General features: G+C 37.2%; 3 protein-coding genes across 6 annotated transcripts; 2 read left to right on the top strand and 1 right to left on the bottom strand.

Moving 5' to 3' along the window:
* Positions 1–323: 323 nt before the first annotated feature.
* On the top strand, positions 324–3,701 carry LOC109106021 (arg8-vasotocin receptor). The gene is made up of 2 exons (XM_019119329.2): positions 324–1,243; positions 2,554–3,701. Exons 1-2 carry the CDS (start codon positions 376–378, stop codon positions 2,880–2,882), a joined length of 1,197 nt encoding a protein of 398 aa, XP_018974874.1. The 5' UTR covers positions 324–375; the 3' UTR covers positions 2,883–3,701.
* Positions 3,702–7,500: 3,799 nt separating this feature from the next.
* LOC109106318 (host cell factor 2-like) lies at positions 7,501–13,422 on the top strand. 3 transcript variants are annotated; one of them, XM_042721765.1, is made up of 16 exons: positions 7,501–7,769; positions 8,098–8,246; positions 8,351–8,511; positions 8,600–8,808; positions 8,904–8,988; positions 9,663–9,775; positions 9,876–10,103; positions 10,182–10,373; positions 10,514–10,569; positions 10,644–10,671; positions 10,858–10,902; positions 11,001–11,032; positions 11,131–11,262; positions 11,356–11,541; positions 11,615–11,906; positions 12,841–13,422. In XM_042721765.1, exons 1-16 carry the CDS (start codon positions 7,610–7,612, stop codon positions 12,918–12,920), a joined length of 2,148 nt encoding a protein of 715 aa, XP_042577699.1. In that variant the 5' UTR covers positions 7,501–7,609; the 3' UTR covers positions 12,921–13,422. The 3 variants fall into 3 exon arrangements, with proteins under 3 accessions (XP_042577699.1, XP_042577696.1, XP_042577698.1); XM_042721762.1 differs by having other exon boundaries at positions 10,644–10,710; XM_042721764.1 differs by having other exon boundaries at positions 7,502–7,769; positions 10,644–10,701.
* An 825-nt stretch (positions 13,423–14,247) lies between these two features.
* On the bottom strand, positions 14,248–16,984 carry LOC109106022 (nuclear transcription factor Y subunit beta-like). Of its 2 annotated transcripts, none has more exons than XM_019119330.2 (7): positions 16,871–16,984; positions 16,010–16,103; positions 15,756–15,889; positions 15,388–15,585; positions 15,135–15,213; positions 14,890–14,969; positions 14,248–14,748 (listed from the first exon to the last, which is right to left on the bottom strand). In XM_019119330.2, the coding sequence occupies exons 2-7, from the start codon at positions 16,101–16,103 to the stop codon at positions 14,716–14,718; spliced, it is 618 nt and encodes a 205-aa protein (XP_018974875.1). In that variant the 5' UTR covers positions 16,871–16,984; the 3' UTR covers positions 14,248–14,715. The 2 variants fall into 2 exon arrangements, with proteins under 2 accessions (XP_018974875.1, XP_018974876.1); XM_019119331.2 differs by lacking the exon at positions 16,871–16,984 and adding an exon at positions 16,712–16,864.
* Positions 16,985–18,708: the final 1,724 nt, after the last annotated feature.

The following is an 18,708-nucleotide window of genomic DNA, read 5'->3' as shown; positions in this document are numbered from 1 at the left end:
CAATTTTGGTTAGGGGCGTGCAGTCGAAGAGTGGGGGCGGCTCTTGAGCTTGCCAGCCTCTTCACAGGGGACTGGATTTAAGGAAAGCAGCACTTGTCTAGCGATCGTTATGACCTTTGCGCGTCAGATCACCACAAGTGAAGCACATGTGCACCACCAGAATATGATTCACGTTTTGGAGACTTAAATGCATCTGTTCTCTTCAGTCTAAGAGTGCACACACTTGAAGTCCCTGCAGGGGATTCCAATCTGCTCCCTTTTACGCACGAGAATCCGTGCGCAATGAAGATCTCCCTAGCGCGCACCTCTCCACATACCTGAGAGAGCGCGCAAGATTTTACGCATGAAAATCGCAGCTCGTTTCCAAACCCAACCATGGGCAACGCGTCGAACCAAACCACGGCGAACAACGACACCGACCCGTTCGGCAGGAACGAAGACGTGGCCAAAATGGAGATCACGGTTTTAAGCGTCACCTTCCTCGTTGCGGTGATCGGAAATCTGTGCGTGTTGCTGGCCATGCACAACACCAAGAAGAAGAGCTCACGGATGCACTTGTTCATCAAGCACCTGAGCCTCGCGGACCTGGTGGTGGCTTTCTTCCAGGTTCTTCCACAGCTCTGCTGGGAGATCACCTTCAGGTTTTACGGACCTGACTTTCTTTGCCGCATTGTCAAGCATCTCCAAGTCCTAGGCATGTTCGCATCCACCTATATGATGGTGATGATGACACTGGACCGCTACATCGCCATATGCCACCCTCTGAAGACTCTCCAGCAGCCCACAAAGCGCGCCTACATCATGATCGGGTCCACTTGGCTCTTCAGCCTGTTGCTCAGCACCCCTCAATACTTCATCTTCTCTCTGAGCGAGATCCAGAACGGCTCGGATGTGTATGACTGCTGGGGCCACTTCATCGAGCCGTGGGGCATCCGCGCCTACATCACCTGGATCACCGTGGGCATCTTCCTCATCCCTGTCATCATCCTCATGATCTGCTACGGGTTCATATGCCACAGTATCTGGAAGAACTTCAAGTCCAAGACCAAGAGAGGCGCTCTGCACAGCACTAAGAACGGGATGATTGGAAAGGCGTCTGTCAGTAGTGTCACCATCATCTCAAGAGCCAAACTAAGAACAGTGAAGATGACATTCGTGATCGTTTTGGCGTACATTGTGTGCTGGGCTCCGTTCTTCATCGTGCAAATGTGGTCAGTCTGGGATGAAAACTTCTCCTGGGATAGTAAGTTGATCAGGGTTACACATGTAACTATATTTAAGCACAGTATTAAGTTTAAAAATGATTCAAAGACTTTCAGAGAAAGTAGTTTCTGGCGCGAACGCTGAAAGTTTGTCTTTGGTCACTCCAGGGCAGTTAAAACCAAAGGTAAACATTTTAAAGTATAAACAAAACACTATTTTTGTTTTCGTGTATAATTATTTTAAAAAATAGCTTGATAAATTGTAATAATAGGCTATTTATGTATTCTTTTCTATTTACCTTAGAAAACAAAACAATCCGGCCGCTGGTGCTATAGTTACCTCCTCGCGCAAATGCGATTTCCGTTCGCGAGTCTTATTTTGTAGTTACTGAAAACTTTTGGAAACTTTAATGTATATGAAAAAGAAATAAATGAATAAAACAATAAAGACAACCTAATCTTTCATTTTCTTTTCACAGTTTTATTTCAAGCCTTAACTGGGCAATCGAGGTTGAATGATAGCCAAATATATTCGCCCTAATTCTGGCAATATTCACAATATTAGTAATAAGGTGTAATTGCAAGCATCTCTAAAATAATTGCATGCAAGGTTTTAATTTTCTTTGCTAATGAAAATGCTAATGTAATTTCTATAGTAATTAGGAACCACTCCTAAAAAGACCAAACAAGAAAGAACCAAAGATCATACTGGATTCCATTCAATGTATTTTCCAGATCAGAACTTTAGTTTATCCAGTAAGATCTTATCTGGCTCTCAGTGGATTCTTTTCTGAATTCCATTAGCATTCCTTTGAGATTACAGGATTCAAGAGGTTGTATTACTGTATTTCATTACTATCAGAGTATATATATATATATATATATATATATATATATATATATATATATATATATATACACACACACACACACACACACACACTGTGTCGTTGCATAATGCTTCATTATATAAAACTAATATTGCTTGGAATTTTGTCTTCCAAACTTGAGACGTGCACAATGGAATCGAAAAAATCATTGATTACACAACGTAATACTTTGTCAATATTTCATAAAGCTGACAGGGCATATTGATCTATCTATAATTGATTTAAGCTTGAAAAACAGGAGAATGTATAATCAGAGAACAAACGTACTGTGCAAAGACTTGAGTACCAAATAAAGCAAATTATTTTTAGAAACAAGCAATCCAATCTACTATTTTGATTATCATGCGAGTCAAAACAGATTGTAGTTCAAGTAGATGTTACTGTTTTAACCTGCAACCTTTCAGTTACCAGACCAAATCTTTAACCCCAAGGCTACATCACTCAGTCCTTCTCTTTTTCAGATTCTGAAAATGCAGCGGTGACCCTCTCAGCCCTGCTGGCGAGTCTCAACAGCTGCTGTAACCCGTGGATCTACATGCTCTTCAGTGGACACCTCCTCTATGACTTCTTAGCCTGTTTCCCTTGCTGGAACAAACCTCAAAACACGTTACACAAAGTGGACTCGGAAAGCAGCATCCGGAGGAACACCCTCCTGACAAAGCTAGCTGCTGTCCGGACCAAAGATGGGTTCGACTCTTGGAAAGACCCATGCAACTCCCGAAAGTCCAGTCAGTCTTTAGGACTAGACTATTCCCGCAAATCCAGTCAGTGTTTTCAACTTGACTGTTAGCACATATCAAGCCAGAGCGTTCAGGTGGAGTCCTAGGAGCCAGATGGGGATAAATAGAAGCATGAAAATAAATGTATAAACAAAAAATGGTTTCTAATGATACGGTTTTAAAATATATGTTGTGTGGGGAGAGTGTGCTCATTTTCTGCTTATGTAGGTTGCTTACTCAAAAAATATGAAATATTCATGGTGAATGAGATTTTGTTTGTTTCGTAATCTACATTGTACACTTAAAAAATGTGTTCATTCTTATAAATACTGCATTTATTTTACAGAACATTATGTAGCGTTACACTTTCTATTTACAACTAAAGTCTGTGACTTCAGTTTTGTGTTTTAATATTGGTGAGAACTTCAGCTTCATTTCTTAAGCTGATGTGCATCTTATTTGTTTACACAGATAACATGAAGCTCTTTTTGACTAGGTGGGAGTAATAGAGTGTATTGTGTCAGTGTTATGACTGACTAAACAAAATATTATTTTAGCGCTGGTGTATAACTTCAGCTCCATCTTGTATTGGTCGTGCCAAACTTTAACTTGAGCAAAATGACTAAAACTGAAACAGCTTGTCTGGTGTTTGGCAAACTGTTTATGCAAATATAAAAATGTATGTGTATGAAAACTGTCATTTTGTTGTTTCAAAGAAAGAAGAAAAAAGAGAATACATCTCAAGACATGTAAATATATAAAAATATCTCAATAAATAAAACATGGCAGTTAGAAACAATGTGTGTCCAGTTTGGTTAAAAATGAAAATGTACTCACCTGCAGGCCATCCAAGAGGTAGAGTTTGTTTCTGCATCAAAAGATTTAATCAAATGTAGCATTACTTGCTCACCAATGGATCCTCTGCAGTGAATGGGTGCCGCCAGAATGAGAGTTCAAACAGCTGATAAAAACATCACAAGTAATCCACACAGATCCAGTCCATCAGCTAATATCTTGTGAAGTAAAAATCTTATAATAAACAAATGAAGTTGTTTTTAATTTCAAAATGTTGTTTCCAGCAACGAGTCATCTATCCAAAATATTGCTTTTTCCAGTGAAATTATTTATCATCCTTATAATACTCAGGCTCAATATATGTTTGATTGACAGGTCTCTTCCAGATTCAGACGTATTATATTAGTAATAATGGCACTGAGATCAAAGAAGGATGGAATATAAACGTAAGTCGTTTTTTTTTTTTTTTATTGGCTCAGTGAGCTGTGGGAGTAATTTTCCACTGCTGACCAATGTCTGCAATCTTGGTTTCATAACGTGGGACCAGAACACACTCTTATTACGGAGCAAATCTTCCGCCCTTAAATGCACAGCATACCTCGCTATAAAATACTCAAACCAAGTGGTATCTGCAACCAAATATTGCTGAGTTTTTCTCAGAACTAACTTCACATTGTATTTATTATTTTACCAGCTGCTCTCAAGGTGATTTAGTGGATGTATGAATACAAGTCTTCTATAGTTCACACAGGTGATCCTTTACATCTGCTTCAATCTCAGTTCAGGTTACATTTAAACTCTCTTCATCTCCCACAGCTTTCCCTTATCTGCTTAAAATGAAAACCCCAGTGGCTCCAATCTGCCAATCCCAGTCTTATCAAAAGGTACGTTCTGGCTAAGCCAGGATTCGAAAAACCTTGTCACATAATGCTGGTTTCATCCCTTAGACCTGAACACCACTGGCAAGCAATCAGCGTTTTATTATAGGATCCAAACCCGATTGACAGGTAATATCAGGCTCATCTTTTAAACTAAATGTTGTGGATAGGTAAAGCCTGCCTTGTCAATAAGTCAAACAGGAAAGGTTCTTTGTTTTTTAGGCAGCAAATATAATAAAGGCAAGGGCCATGTGGACTTTCAAAGACATTGAAAATATAACAGAAAGCCAGGAGGGAGGTTCCACTAAAACAAGTGCAGAGACACATACAAAACACAAACAAATTGAACCGGGGTATCATTCCACATTCATGGAATTTTCCTTATAATGGAAAAAGGTTCTTTAGAATATTCTTTTCAGAACCTTTGACTGAAAGATTCTTTGAGGAACCAAAAATGATTTTTGCAATGTAATGAAATCACCCTTCTGGATGTTCATCACTTTTAATTATAGAGTCATGAAGGACATTTTATGAAGTATTTTATTAATAATATCTCTTCAAACACTTCTACTCTAGTCTTACCAGGTGTGTCAACTTGCTCATGTAATTGGGATCGCAGCAGATACCTTGTCTGCACATGGCCCTGAATAAAGAAAGGTTAGATGATGAAACTTTCTTCAGATTAATTCTAGAACGTCCACTGTATCAAGAATTGGGATCTTTATTCAAAGGAATATGGTTTAAGCATCTCTGACAGGCTGTTAATTACCACAGAAAATGCATAAAAATAAACAAAAACGTGTTCAGCACTTCATTTACAATGGCGAACCATTGTTCCATAGACCACACTAAATAAGTTTCAAGGATATCAAAGAATGTTACTTGCTTTAAACACAATCAGTTTGCATGAACGCATTGTTTTTCTATAGCTTGGCTCCAGCCTAAACAATATGTTACATTATTTTGCAAGGTTGCCAGGAAGGAAAGCACATTGTTTAAGAAAGGAAGTTTAGCTTTATAGGGGTAATGGGGGAGAATCCAAAATAGAACAACTTTCATCATGCAGCTTGACTACTGGAAGCTCTCCTGACAATCTCAAAGATGATGAGAACAAGCTCAACTTCACATATCTGTAATTCTCACACTGTACATCCCTCCTAAAGGCTTCCTATCTTCCTATCTAAATGCTACAATTCAGCCACAACACAGTTATATTGTGACACTACAAGGGGCCAGTCTTAAACAACAAACATTTTAGACACAATCTGGTCATTAAATCATAATTTTTGGAAATTATTTGGTCACAATCATGCCAACTCTAAGACTGGAATTCCAAAAGAAAGTGAAATTTTCCAGTTCTCAGAATGATGTTTAAACTCTTCTACAGCAATTCTTCTCTTCCGGCATCCCTCGCTTCATTCCTTTGTCGCTCTGGCAACCCCCCGCAAGTGACATCATTCTTTCTCCTACTTCGAAAATAAGCATCGCCATCTCCTTGTTTAATTTTCCACAGACTCCCAATCTCTCCGCACTCTCTGTGTTTATTCTGGAATATGTCTGTGTGTATCCTCCATTCCTCATCTGCTGAATGCCTGTATTGCCGTGACACACATTATTTCTATATTATTGAATAGCAATCTTTTTCTTTTTGTTCCTTTATTGTCATTCGCAAAAAAACTTCTGTAGCTCTCTCTTTTCATTAAAAAGATATTGTGATGTAAGGACTAGCTGACAGCTTGTTCTCTATCCATCTTTCAATAAAAAAAAATTCTCTCTAAAATCAGTGAAGGAAATGTAAGCTGTTATCACCTCAGAGAAGAGCTGGCCACTTACCACATTAACCCACTGTTGTTTTTCAATGTAATTTATAGACACAGCATGAAGTGGTTTTTCACTTACGACAGTCAAACCATATTTTACTCCAAATGTAACTTCAGACTTAACTCTGAAGGTATAATGCCCTATATTTCTCATATAAGTATGGATTTACTAATACATCATGGAACAACTGTCCTGCACCACCAAACAAATGCCATTTCAGTTTAAAACACTTTTGTTAAAAGGCCTCAAATGTGTTCTTGCATGTACATATCTGCATGATAAAAAGATCTTTAATACTAATATAACTTGCACATACATTCAACATTTTTTACTTCTTTAACTTCATTGAAGAAGACATAGTTTTGAGTGAATCTAGCTAAACCAATTATGAACCATAACGTCTCGCGTTTATAGTATGTTGGTAAAATCATTCCTCACATGCTATGCCTCTGAAAACCCCAAATCCTCATAGACTTTTGCTGACCTCTAGGTTTCACATAAGATATTACAACTTAAACACAGAGATGAATGATTCTTCTGCCGTTTTGATGCATCTGAAACCAAATTGGTATGTTTTATCTTTAGGTTGTTGGTTAAAAATAAATATTAAGGACATCGCCACTGATAGCTAGCCTACCATACTAGAAATGTTCACATTTAAAAATTTCTCCTACCTGTTGCACATTCATAACAATTATTAGAATTCAAATAATATTTTATTTAATTAATTTGTTTAATGTCAGCAGCACTCACTGGCTATACTAAAAGAGAACATTCATGCTGAAATGTATAAACTATACTGTATTTCAATATTTAAAATGTAATCATTTATTTTTATATTTTTTGTTTTGTCTCCATGAATGCACTACTTTATTTTGAGAACAATATTTCAGATATAATATAATTTATAATTATAATAAGAACTTTATAATATGCATCTGTTTTAGTAGATCATTTTAAAAGTATAGCATTTAATTTCTTTGTCTACAGCACACATTTACACATTAGTTTTTTTTCCTCGCGATATTCATCTATCGTATTATTTTAATGTAATGAAGCGCTTTTAATGTCCCCGGGTCTCATTTTCTGTATTTGCAAAAAAAAAAAAAAAAAAAAAAAAAAAATGTAGCTAAGAACTACAAACGGCTGATTTGTCGAAAGTGCGTCGCCTTTAGGTCACGTGACAGGTGTTGAGCCAATCACAGAGACGTTTTCACGCACGGGGAAGCGCTAACTGTTTGTATGCAGTCCGCCTTAACTCGAATGCAATTGTGCAAAATCAAACCTATGTGAAATAACCTATTATGATTAATAAGGGTCCCATATGGAAAAGAGTGCGGTCTTACGCTGGACCTGTTCCGAGGGCGAGGCACGGGCACCGGGCCGTGTCTATACGAGAGCTGGTGGTTGTGTTTGGTGGTGGAAACGAGGGAATAGCGACCAATCTGCACGTTTATAACTCAGGTAACGTTAGGGCACTAAATAGACACCAACTGCATTAGTACTACATCGTACAGTGGATGCATGATTAATTAAAAACTCATATAGAGACTAGATTGCATGTAGTACCCAGCAATAAATGCACTGATGGATTACTGTAAACAAATCATTGGTTAATAATATACATGAAAATAGTAACTTAGAAATGCTACTGAACTCTGTTATTATGTTTTCATATTCATTAAAGCTGACTGGTTTGTGTACTTTAAAATAGTTAGATTTTTTAAAATCCATATTTAATGCTGATATACACAATCTTTCATTAATGCAAGTTCTAAACCATATATTTCAGTGACTAGGCAGTGGTTCCTGCCAGCAGTGAGAGGCGATATCCCACCTGGTTGTGCCGCTCATGGCTTTGTTTGTGAAGGCACACGGATCCTGGTGTTTGGAGGGATGGTTGAATTCGGACAGTATACCAACAGCCTTTATGAACTGCAGGTGAGCACTTAATGGAGCTCAGTTGATACCATAATGAAAGCATTCATGAGGGTATTACACGGCTTTAGGAGGCCAGGGCCATGATTTCATATCTGTTCTTTTAGGCCAGCCGATGGTTGTGGAAGAAACTGAAGCCCCGCCCACCGAGGAACGCATCACTTCCATGCCCACGGATTGGCCACAGCTTCACTCTTCACGCTAATAAGTGTTACCTTTTTGGAGGAATGGCCAATGACAGTGAAGACCCGAATGGCAATATACCACGGTGTGCATATTTACATGCATTTATGGTTGTCAGACGCAAGAACACATACATACTCACATGGATGATGTTTATTTGTGTCTCTATGCAGGTATTTAGATGACTTCTATGAGCTGGAGCTGCAGGTCCAGTCTGGGGTTAAAAGCTGGAACATCCCTGAAACTAAAGGTGGAGGTCCGTCAGCCAGGGAATCCCATAGTTCTGTGGTGTACTGTGGCAAGGGTGGAAGTGGCCCGAAGCTGTACATATTTGGGGGCATGTGTGGGCAAAGACTGAATGATTTGTGGCAACTAGACATTGGTAAGGCCTTGTTCATATTCATCAAAATAACAGAGCTATATATGACCTCTATCTCTTTTTATATTAGTTCAAGCTCATGTTTTCATTCATTTCAGAGACTATGACTTGGTCATTACCTCTAATCAGAGGTCAGCTGCCACTACCCAGGAGTCTGCACACCTCCAATGTGATTGGAAACAAGTAAAGCCATAGCCTGTTTCTTTTTTTTTACTGTAGGAAGCTGTTCAGTTTGTGGTCCTAAAACAGGAAAGATAACAAAGCCCAAAAAGACCTACTATTATCTAATTCTATTACCTATTTTGATGATGCTGAGTTCAAAAATATCAATAAAAACCTTCAATCATGTAGTTTTTTTTACACAGCAAGAAAGATTTTTCATATTATGTATCAGCTTTAATGCACTCAGTGCAGTCAAATGTCATGTTTATATAACAGAAAATATTCAAACTGTATAATATAACTTACAATATGCATAGGAGTAAAGAAATATTTTCAAATACTTATAACTTTACATAACAAGTTTATGCATAGTAAAATTAACAAAATCTATCATTTTCTCATGTCATCACAATGGTTTCAAAATTCCCATTTGAGAAATGACAGGGGCTCCTCATGTAATGTTGACAAAACTGCTATTCTGAAAACCCATTAGAAATCCATTAGGGGTGAATAAGCCTCTTGGGTTTCCCTAGATATTGACGTCATGACTAAACAGCTCTATTGTCCATTTCCTCTCTCAATTTCACTTTTCAGTAAAGTCAAGATGTTCTACTGTCAGAACAGTTATTCTAATGTCTTTTATAATAATTTACCTCCTACTGTCTCAATCTTTCTTCTTTATCTTCTTGTTGTAGGTTATATGTGTTTGGAGGCTGGGTTCCCGTTGGAGAGGCAGAGGACGCACTCGCCGTCACCGCCGATGGAGTCAAGTGGGTCTGCACCAACTCTCTTTCCATGCTAAACCTTGGTATGATCATGGATATTACATTGTTCTTGCAGCTAGATAATCTCAAAAATTGCTTTATTATCATTACGCGTTTTCTCTTGGTACGGTTTGCTTACTGTAGACACAATGACATGGCATGACTTGACACCAGAAGAACACCAGCAGGAATCGGCTTCAGATGTACAGCTGGACAAACAGGAAGAGTGTAATGCACACTGGCCGAAAGCACGAGCTGGACACTGCGCAGTAAGCGTCGGCACTCGTCTGTATGTCTGGAGTGGGCGGGATGGATACAAAAAGTACAATAACTACCAGGTGTGCTGCAAAGATCTGTGGTACCTTGAAACGGGTGAGTGATACAGTCATTAAATCAACAAAGTTTACATTTGAACATTTAAAACATCAAGATATGATTTGTTGTGTGTAGAGAAGCCTTCCACTCCTGGTGCAGTGTTCCTTGTGAAGTCTACAATTAATATGCTGCATGTCGCCTGGCGGCCCCTTCCTGCAGCTGAGTGTTATTTGCTTCAACTGCAGCCAATCACATCTCAGTCCGCTTCCACTGAACCACAGTCCGCACCATCAGACACTGGAGACAGAAAGGAATCTGTACAAATAGGTATTACAACTTATTCTGAGTTGTTTTGTGCTCAAATGTAGTTTTGGAAAAGGTTTAAGAACCCTGTGTATAGCATCTATAATTAAAATAATAGTTCTTAACGTGTAAATATGTATAATTTATATACATTTTCTGTCTAGACTTCCAGCCAAGTAAAGATGTCAAAGTTAGAGGAGAGAAAGAATCTTCTTCACAGGTCAGATTTCTGCATTTTAGTGTATTTCATATATTATATTTTTTATTAATCTCACAGGGCCTTTCTCATTTCAGGAAAGCATTTTGAGGCCAAAAGAACTAGGTGAGGAATGGACAGACGTCCGGCCAAAAGGTGACAATGGTAGAAAAGTGAACACTGCTTCTGATATGTAGTTTAATATGCATGTTTATGTCCACTCTTGCATTCTTACTTTTGGTCTTTCTGTGTTACAAAGTGGTTCAGTCACATATATACCTGATGATGTATTTTTAATGTGCATAATCAAAGATCAAGACGGTGTTTCTGTGATGCCATCAAACATGAATAAGGCTGGTAAGCTAAATAGTACATCTCAGTGCAACACTTCCTGTTGAAAATAGATCACTTTTACTGTAGTTTTCCTTTCTTACTATTTATATTATCATTCTCAGAAGGAGACATTTCTACGACACCATCCCAACAGGTAGGGTGGTACAGTGTGTTTCTGTATTTATATAAATACATTATTAGGTATAAAGCTCCTAAAAACACTTGACACATTTTCTCCCTTTGCCCTTACAGTCTGAGGACTCTGTGTGGTTTGATGTGGGTGTGTTTAAAACACTGTATTGTGAGGTGACACACTACTTCCTGCCTTCTGAGGAAGGTGACATGGCATCGACCCTGTTTGGTCGAAACGCATCTGACAGTGAGGTTTGTCTGCGGTACTGGTTTGATACTACCACACCTAATTGTAACGGTTTCCAGTTGTGACGGTGTTTTACATCACCACTTTCTGTCTGACAGTGGAAGTTGCCGGGTCCTCATTGTTTTAAGGATCGTGAGAAGCAGGAATTGGCCTCAGGAGTCACATATAAATTCCGGGTGGCCGGATTGAACAGCCGTGGCCTGGGCAACTTCAGTCCCGTCAGCGAGTTTAAAACCTGCCAGCTTGGATTTCCTGGAGCGCCATCTGCTGTGAAAATCACCAAGGTACAATCAGTCTTTTCAGTGGTGACAAACATTTTGCATTCAAAGAGGTTTAGATGCTATGTTATGATTTCAGGATAAAGATTCAGTGCATATCACCTGGGAGCCTCCCACCTCTCCGTCGGGGAAGATCACTGAGTATTCCATGTACTTGGCTGTGAGGAAGAGTCGAGGGAACAGCGTGGAGCGACCTGGCGAGCTGGCCTTCATCCGAATCTACCGTGGCACCAAGACCTCATGCACAGTCAGCGAAAGCCAGCTGAGCAATGCGCACATCGACTGCTCGGCACGGCCTGCTGTCGTCTTCCGTATCGCTGCCAAGAACGAGCAGGGATACGGTCCGGCCACTCAGATCCGCTGGCTGCAAGGTGTGCAAAAACTTCTAAAGCTTTGACTCATTAATGTGTATCCTCATTAAATCCTCATTTGTGACCCTGGAGCACAAAACCAGTCTTAAGTCGCTGGGGTATATTTGTAGCAATAGCCTACAGTACGTTGTATGGGACAAAATTATAGATTTTTCTTTTATGCCAAAAAGCATTAGGATATTAAGTAAAGATCATGTTCCATGAAGATATTTAGTAAATTTCCTATCGTAAAAATATCAAAACCTAATTTTTGATTAGTAATATGCATTGCTAAGGACTTCATTTGGACAACATTAAAGGTGATTTTCTCAATATTTAGATTTTTTTGTATCCTCAGCTTCCAGATTTTCAAATAGTTGTATCTCAGCCAACTATTGTCCTATCCTAACAAACCATACATCAGTTGAAAGCTTATTTATTTATTTAGCTTATTAATAATTAAAGAAATATTAAACAGCCAACTTACCTTTATTAAAGCATTTTTGATGCTGCTGATGTTTATTTGACCAAAAATTCAAAACAATATTGGGAAATATTATTATAATTTAAAATAATATATTTTTAAATGTAATTTATTCTTTTGATGGCAAAGCTGAATTTTCAGCATCATCCCTCTAGCCGGAAGTGTCACATGATCCTTCAGAAATCATTCTAATATGCTGATTTAGTGCTCAAGAATCATTTATTATTAATGTTGAAATACATTTTATCAGGTTAATTTGCTGAATAGAAAGTTCAAAAGGACAGTATCTTTAATAAAGAATATTTTGTAACATTATAAATGCCTTTTGTCACTTTTCAATCAATTTCATGTCAAATAAAAGTATTCATTTCTTATAAAATATTCATAACTTCTTAACATTAATGTACACTGCAATATAATATCAATGCAATATACAGTCTGGTCCTAACTGCTTTATATGTCATGCTACAGATGCGAGTAAACTGAAATCGTCAGTGACGCAGGCAGACTCCAGTCCTCCAAAAGCAGAGCCTGACACCACCTGCAGATGAACTCTCACCCCTGATGGGTCGCAAGCTGCTGCACTGACTGCCAAAGCTCTAATACTTCACGACTGCATTTCACTTTCTTTATTATTCCACAATGCCTTTTGCCATTTTAAATGCACTCTTCTGATGACTGATCTCAGTTCACTGTTTTTCTATATTTTGATTGCCTTGTAATGTCACGGTATCGTTTATACTGTAAGCTTTAGGTTTATCAGTATAAGTCAAAAAGGTCATTATTACTGTAAAATGTACATATTACGTTAACACTTTTTAAACTGAGATCATACATTTATTTTTATTATAGATTGTTGTAGCCACAGGCAACACTTTTTTTACACCTCCAAATCCCCACTATGGTTTTTGTGAGCAAAATTTAATCACGCCTTATTGGAAAATGAGCTACTTCCCTGTATCTTAAACTGCATGCATGTTTCTTAAAATAGGCTCCTGTATTTTTAGGAACTGCATAATTGACAGTAGTTGGAACATAAACAGCTCCACCAGAGCTCCCTTCATTTGTTTTTTTTCATTCGACTGAGCTCATTTTTGATTGTTATTTTTTTTTTCCAAAAGCTGTCCAATTCTTTCTCTTAAAAAGACTTGTATTACATAACTGGAGTAAACTTTTTCCTGTGCCTTATTACTGTACAAAATTACAATGCCGTTTTATATAGAATAAGTTATAGAACAATTCAGAAAATGATTTCGTTACTATTACAAAAACGACTATGACATCCTGCATTTTGCCATAAAAACATAAATTCTGCAATGTGGGTTAAATATTCAGCGCATTAATTAAACATAGTAATACACATTTGCCCTGCACAAATAGGTATAATCTGTCTACTGGGGGATTTTTGATATATCATTTGTAGAATCACTTATGCAGTTACATACATTACATTAGAGATTATATATCTATTAATGTTCCATTAGCATGTCACTAACCTAGAGAACGACAGAGAGTATTAATTACACAAATTACACTTCTATTGTTAACCGAGCTCTTAAAAACATTTCTACAACCCTTTCTTGATTGCAAAATAATCTTTGACAATCTTAGAATTTATTTTTGTAACTAGGTTTTTTTTTTTGTTTTACATATTTTTCCACATTTCAGTCACAAATAGAACATTTTTTGATGTACACTCCCATAATGATCTTCTTGTGTAGACTAAAATTGACTAAAAAATGTATTGCAATAAAGTTTAGTTGGAAATGCTGTTATGACACGGCATACATTTGTTCAAATTCATTTTGATCTTGACCATTTTCCTCAGCTTCTTTTGTAATATTCATGGGTGCTTTTTAAGACATACTTTAAACAACATTCAAACAGAGACATCACTTTTTTTTAATTCAAAGAATCAGCATAACAATGTCAGTTTCAATAGGTTAATTAAGACCAAATGTCAAATCAAATGAAAATTCCCTTGATTCTGGAAATGTAAATTGTCAATATGGCCTTTCTATCTTCCCACTGCCCCATCCCAAACTTTAAAAATTATTAAATACAAATACAGCCCCCCCCCCCCCCCCCCAAAAAAGTCACAAATTTGGTTCGGCCTGTACCAAGTAGACCATTCAAAACAAACTGGCCTTAATATATAATACTGAATGAATTACGAGACATCACTTAAGATCAAATCAGCCTCCTGGCAACAGGCACTTTTGTTCCTGCTCTGGTAACCAGGCATCTCTTGGTCTTCCAGCACTGACCTGAAAACTTTGCAATGCAAGAGATAAGTCTGTCTGGACATTGGACAGGCTACTAGATATAAGTCAGGCCGGTCTTCGGTCATGAGAATTGTATCTGCTGAACTCCAGGGATCTAAAGGATCATACATAAAAAAAAAAGAGATGGTTTAAATAGTGAACATAACTAAAATCTTCCAACAGTAAATGGTTCAGCGTCATCAGGAATCTTCAGTCATATATCTGTTGTTTTACATGGGTTGGTTTACATACTAACCTGCTGGTATGAGGTGGTATATACCATCACATTCTGTTGCTGGCCATCAGCAGTGATCAGTCCTGCAGGCAACTGACCGGCTGTAAGTTCAAAGTAACACAACATTAATTCATTATGTAGACCTTTTAATACACTAACAGCTATAAATAAGCGAGAGAATAGTGCTGTATGTTTCGACTGCATCAAATTTTCTGAACAAGGCACAAGAATATATAAGCTATATGAATGAAAGAGATTGCACTTACTGAAACTGTCATCTGTAAGCTCTTCTCCAAGGCCTTCGCTGACTGTAGCCGGAGTGATGCCTTTCTCACCCTTCATTGCCTTGGAAACATGAATATGTTACTTCACTTCTAACCACAATTTGTGCTCTAAAAATGAGATTCATGATGACACATGCAGGTATTGCTTTTCTAAAAATTACATTCTGCAATGTTTTATTTCAAAAGTGTAAAAAAAAAATATTTATATTGTGATATATGAGTGAGTGAATAATACCTCTCTGAACTTCTGCAGGTAGAGTTTAAGCGGCTCCACATACATGTCAAAACCCAGAGTGGACATGGCAAACAAGATGTCCTCTCCGTTTATGGTCTTGCGTTTCTCTTGATGGCATCGCTCGCTGGCCTCAGATGTGATGAAGCTTATGAACTCGCTCACACACTCCTGCACACACTCTTTTGCATCCTTTGCTATCTGTGTTTAAAAAGAGAGAAGACAGAAGAGATCAGGGTTACTACTACATAAGATTAAGATTTATATATATGCACTGTGAGGCAAATTTATATAGATGCACTATGAGACACAACACTCGTTATTACCAGTTCTCCATACCTGGAAACAATTGTAAAATTCTCTCATATTACCTTTCCAGTCTGTGGGATGGCATTCTTCATGATGCGGGCAACATTTGCGATGGGAAGGTAGATGTCCTGCTCTCGGAAATGGTCTTTACTGCCGTTGCCATCATCATGGTCATTGAAACTTTCATCCCCATCATCTGCAAAAAAAAAAAAAAAAACATGAGGATGGACAAACTGCTGCTACTTAACTCATAATAACAACTTTGCTCATTATCCCGAACACAGAATAATGAATTATGGTGACATCATGTCCATACCATCCTGGGTCTGCAAGACATATGTCCCTCCTGTCATATACTCTCCAGTTATTCCTAACTGAGTGGTATCTGTGGTGCTGCTGTCTCCGTCCATCTGAAAACACAAACAGGACAATGGGGGTTAAGACATTTATTCCAATTACAGCTTTATAATGAGCAAAAACATTCACTCATGACACATGAAGCATTATTAATAATAATACTGAATAACCATATTAAATTATGACCCTATGTACAATATTTATAAAAAATGTACGAATTAAGCAGACGCTTTTATCCAAAAGGAGACAAAATCCGCAAAATCGTAATAAACAATGCCAGGTTAATTAGACAAACTAGATTAAACAGCTAGACAATATAACTTTTTAAAATGCAAATAATAAAATAAATATGTACGTGGCTTTGGATATGTTATTAATATCGATAATAACTGGTCATATAATTATTTGTATGTATTTCTGGCAGCCTTTGTTTTGTTTTGATAGTCAGCTAGCAGGTTAGCATCGTCCCAGCTCAAGCGAACAAATTACACTTTTACATAGGGAAATATCACATTTATGAACAGTTTGTAAACTTTAACCAGTAATTAACTGTCTTCTTTTATATTAGACTTGCTTTTTATTAAATGTGTGTTAAATGTGGCTTCGGGGCCTCGCGTGGATGTAAGTTAGCCTCCATTTCTCCACTCAAATAATCCCTTACCCATCCTCAAACATTCATTCTTTTAAGACTTCCTGTATTTAACAGCTGCTTCGGCCTGGTAAGACCTGTAAAAACCAGCCGGTATCGGCCTTTTTCTATCCGTTAAACACGAGAATTACTGCTGAAGCGGATCATTTGACCGGAGCCACAAATACAAACCTGACTCGCTCTCGCGCTGCAACTTGATTGGACGCCGGAAATGGAGCTGCGCGAGACAGTTTGTGCACGCGTGCTTGTTGATCACCAGGGGGCGCGCTGGAAATGAGATTGTGAATATTAGAAGAGGTTGCATTTAACGACATTTCTATGCTCCTTTTATGTAGTGCAAATCGTTTTTATTGACCTTAATCATTAAAGCGTTGTTTTTTCATCATGTTCCCTTCATTTGGTTTGATGACATGATCCATACTCATTACGTATTTAGGCCTATACATGGGTAATTATCATATAAATTAATTTTATGGAAATTTGGTGGAAATCCTATACACACTTCCCTCTAAATTCCTCTTATTTCCCTTTCTTTCCATGTCTCAGGTAAAGATTACTGATGCTGGAGCTCAGCTTGACAAAAGAAATTAATAAGGTGAATTTCACATTCAAATGCAGTATGTTAATCATCGCCAACTGTGAAAACGTTCCCTTTTTTCTGCATTATGTTCTTCATATTTTTACTTTTTTCTTCATGAGTGAATAATGCACCTATGGTGATGCTTCATTACTTTAAATGTGCCATATACTCAAAGTGATGGCAAGCATATGTTGCACAGTGTAGTGAAAAAGTAACTAAATGCTCTTCTTCACTTTGAACGTGGGTGGATGATACGGTTTTGTCTCTTTAATTATTTTTGAAAGTTTTTTGAGGTAAAATAAATGTGTGTAGTTTGCACCTAAAGAACAAATTAAAGTGGAAAAAAAATTTATAGAATTTTTATTTTTATTAACATCTGACTGCTTGTGATACCAGATGCTTGTATAAAGAAGCAAACCTTGAGTAGCAGTTTAATTGCAGCCAGCTCTGAAATAATAATATATAATTACAAGACCCTGACATGCTCATGCCTGACCTGAGTGGAGGGAAAAGAGAATTTTGTTTAATGCATTTTAGTACTGTTATTTCCTCAATGGCTTTAACTAACTTACAGTCAAATAAAAATATAACAGTATTTCATCCTGGCTGCAAATGTTGCCTAAACTGACACAAAAGCTACACTTGCAGTCACAGACTAGCCACAAATAACTGCATTTTCCAGGATTTACCCGGCATACTTTTTATGTAATTTCTCGTACTGTACAGTAAAATCTCTCCTCTCTTCCCTTCACAGGGTCTCAGTAGACATCAACAACATGACCTTGTAATTCTGGTCTAATTCCCTGAGTGCTTCCTCTTGGGAATGGACACCTCAGAAAGTGCCTCTAATCAGCAGGTCCAGAATGCAAAATCACTCATGAATTTTAAACGTTTCTGCTTCAGTCAGCACTGAATGCTGTGGACCGTGAATGCATAATTATATCAGCGACTGCTTATTGAGGAGGAAATGTTGTGGCAGTTTATATCCATATGAATTAAGGCTTCATTTTCAATTTGGAATTGCCACAAAGTCTACTCAAATGACTTGGTTTATTATACATTATAAATTATAAATTGAATCTTTACTATGCCTTTTGACTTGATTAGCTTTGACTTAATAAAAATTAAGTTTCCTGTAATTTCCTGTTTATTTTGAATTGTTTATTTTTGATTTAATATTTATTATGTTTTTTGATTTATTTTTTTTTGTCATTTTATTACAATTTTATTTTATTTATACTTTATTAATTATTATTTTTGTTTATTATAGTTGTAATACTACTACTAATACTTTCAGCTAAAATGCAGTTTTATTAAATAAATAAATAATAACCGAAAGCTACTTCTTTTCTTATTACAATGTTATTTTATTTTTGTTTATAAATGCACATAGCCTAGTTTCTATTATATACAAAGTACAATATATTAA

Source organism: Cyprinus carpio, chromosome B4 (assembly GCF_018340385.1).
Source record: "Cyprinus carpio isolate SPL01 chromosome B4, ASM1834038v1, whole genome shotgun sequence".
NCBI lineage: Eukaryota > Metazoa > Chordata > Actinopteri > Cypriniformes > Cyprinidae > Cyprinus > Cyprinus carpio.
Note: the sequence above shows the minus strand (reverse complement) of the source record. Positions and strands in the feature narration are given on the sequence as shown.

What these genes read in the sequence shown, in the direction of transcription:
- LOC109106021 (XM_019119329.2), top strand. Translation starts at nt 376, where the DNA reads ATGGGCAACGCGTCGAACCAAACCACGGCGAACAACGACACCGACCCG. An exon ending in TGAAAACTTCTCCTGGGATA is followed by an intron (nt 1,244 to 2,553) that starts GTAAGTTGATCA and finishes TCTCTTTTTCAG; the next exon opens with ATTCTGAAAATGCAGCGGTG.
- LOC109106318 (XM_042721762.1), top strand. Translation starts at nt 7,610, where the DNA reads ATGATTAATAAGGGTCCCATATGGAAAAGAGTGCGGTCTTACGCTGGA. An exon ending in TCTGCACGTTTATAACTCAG is followed by an intron (nt 7,770 to 8,097) that starts GTAACGTTAGGG and finishes CATATATTTCAG; the next exon opens with TGACTAGGCAGTGGTTCCTG. An exon ending in AGAAAGAATCTTCTTCACAG is followed by an intron (nt 10,570 to 10,643) that starts GTCAGATTTCTG and finishes TTCTCATTTCAG; the next exon opens with GAAAGCATTTTGAGGCCAAA.
- LOC109106022 (XM_019119330.2), bottom strand. Translation starts at nt 16,103, where the DNA reads ATGGACGGAGACAGCAGCACCACAGATACCACTCAGTTAGGAATAACT. An exon ending in CCATCCCACAGACTGGAAAG is followed by an intron (nt 15,586 to 15,755) that starts GTAATATGAGAG and finishes TTTTAAACACAG; the next exon opens with ATAGCAAAGGATGCAAAAGA. An exon ending in GCTTACAGATGACAGTTTCA is followed by an intron (nt 14,970 to 15,134) that starts GTAAGTGCAATC and finishes TTGAACTTACAG; the next exon opens with CCGGTCAGTTGCCTGCAGGA.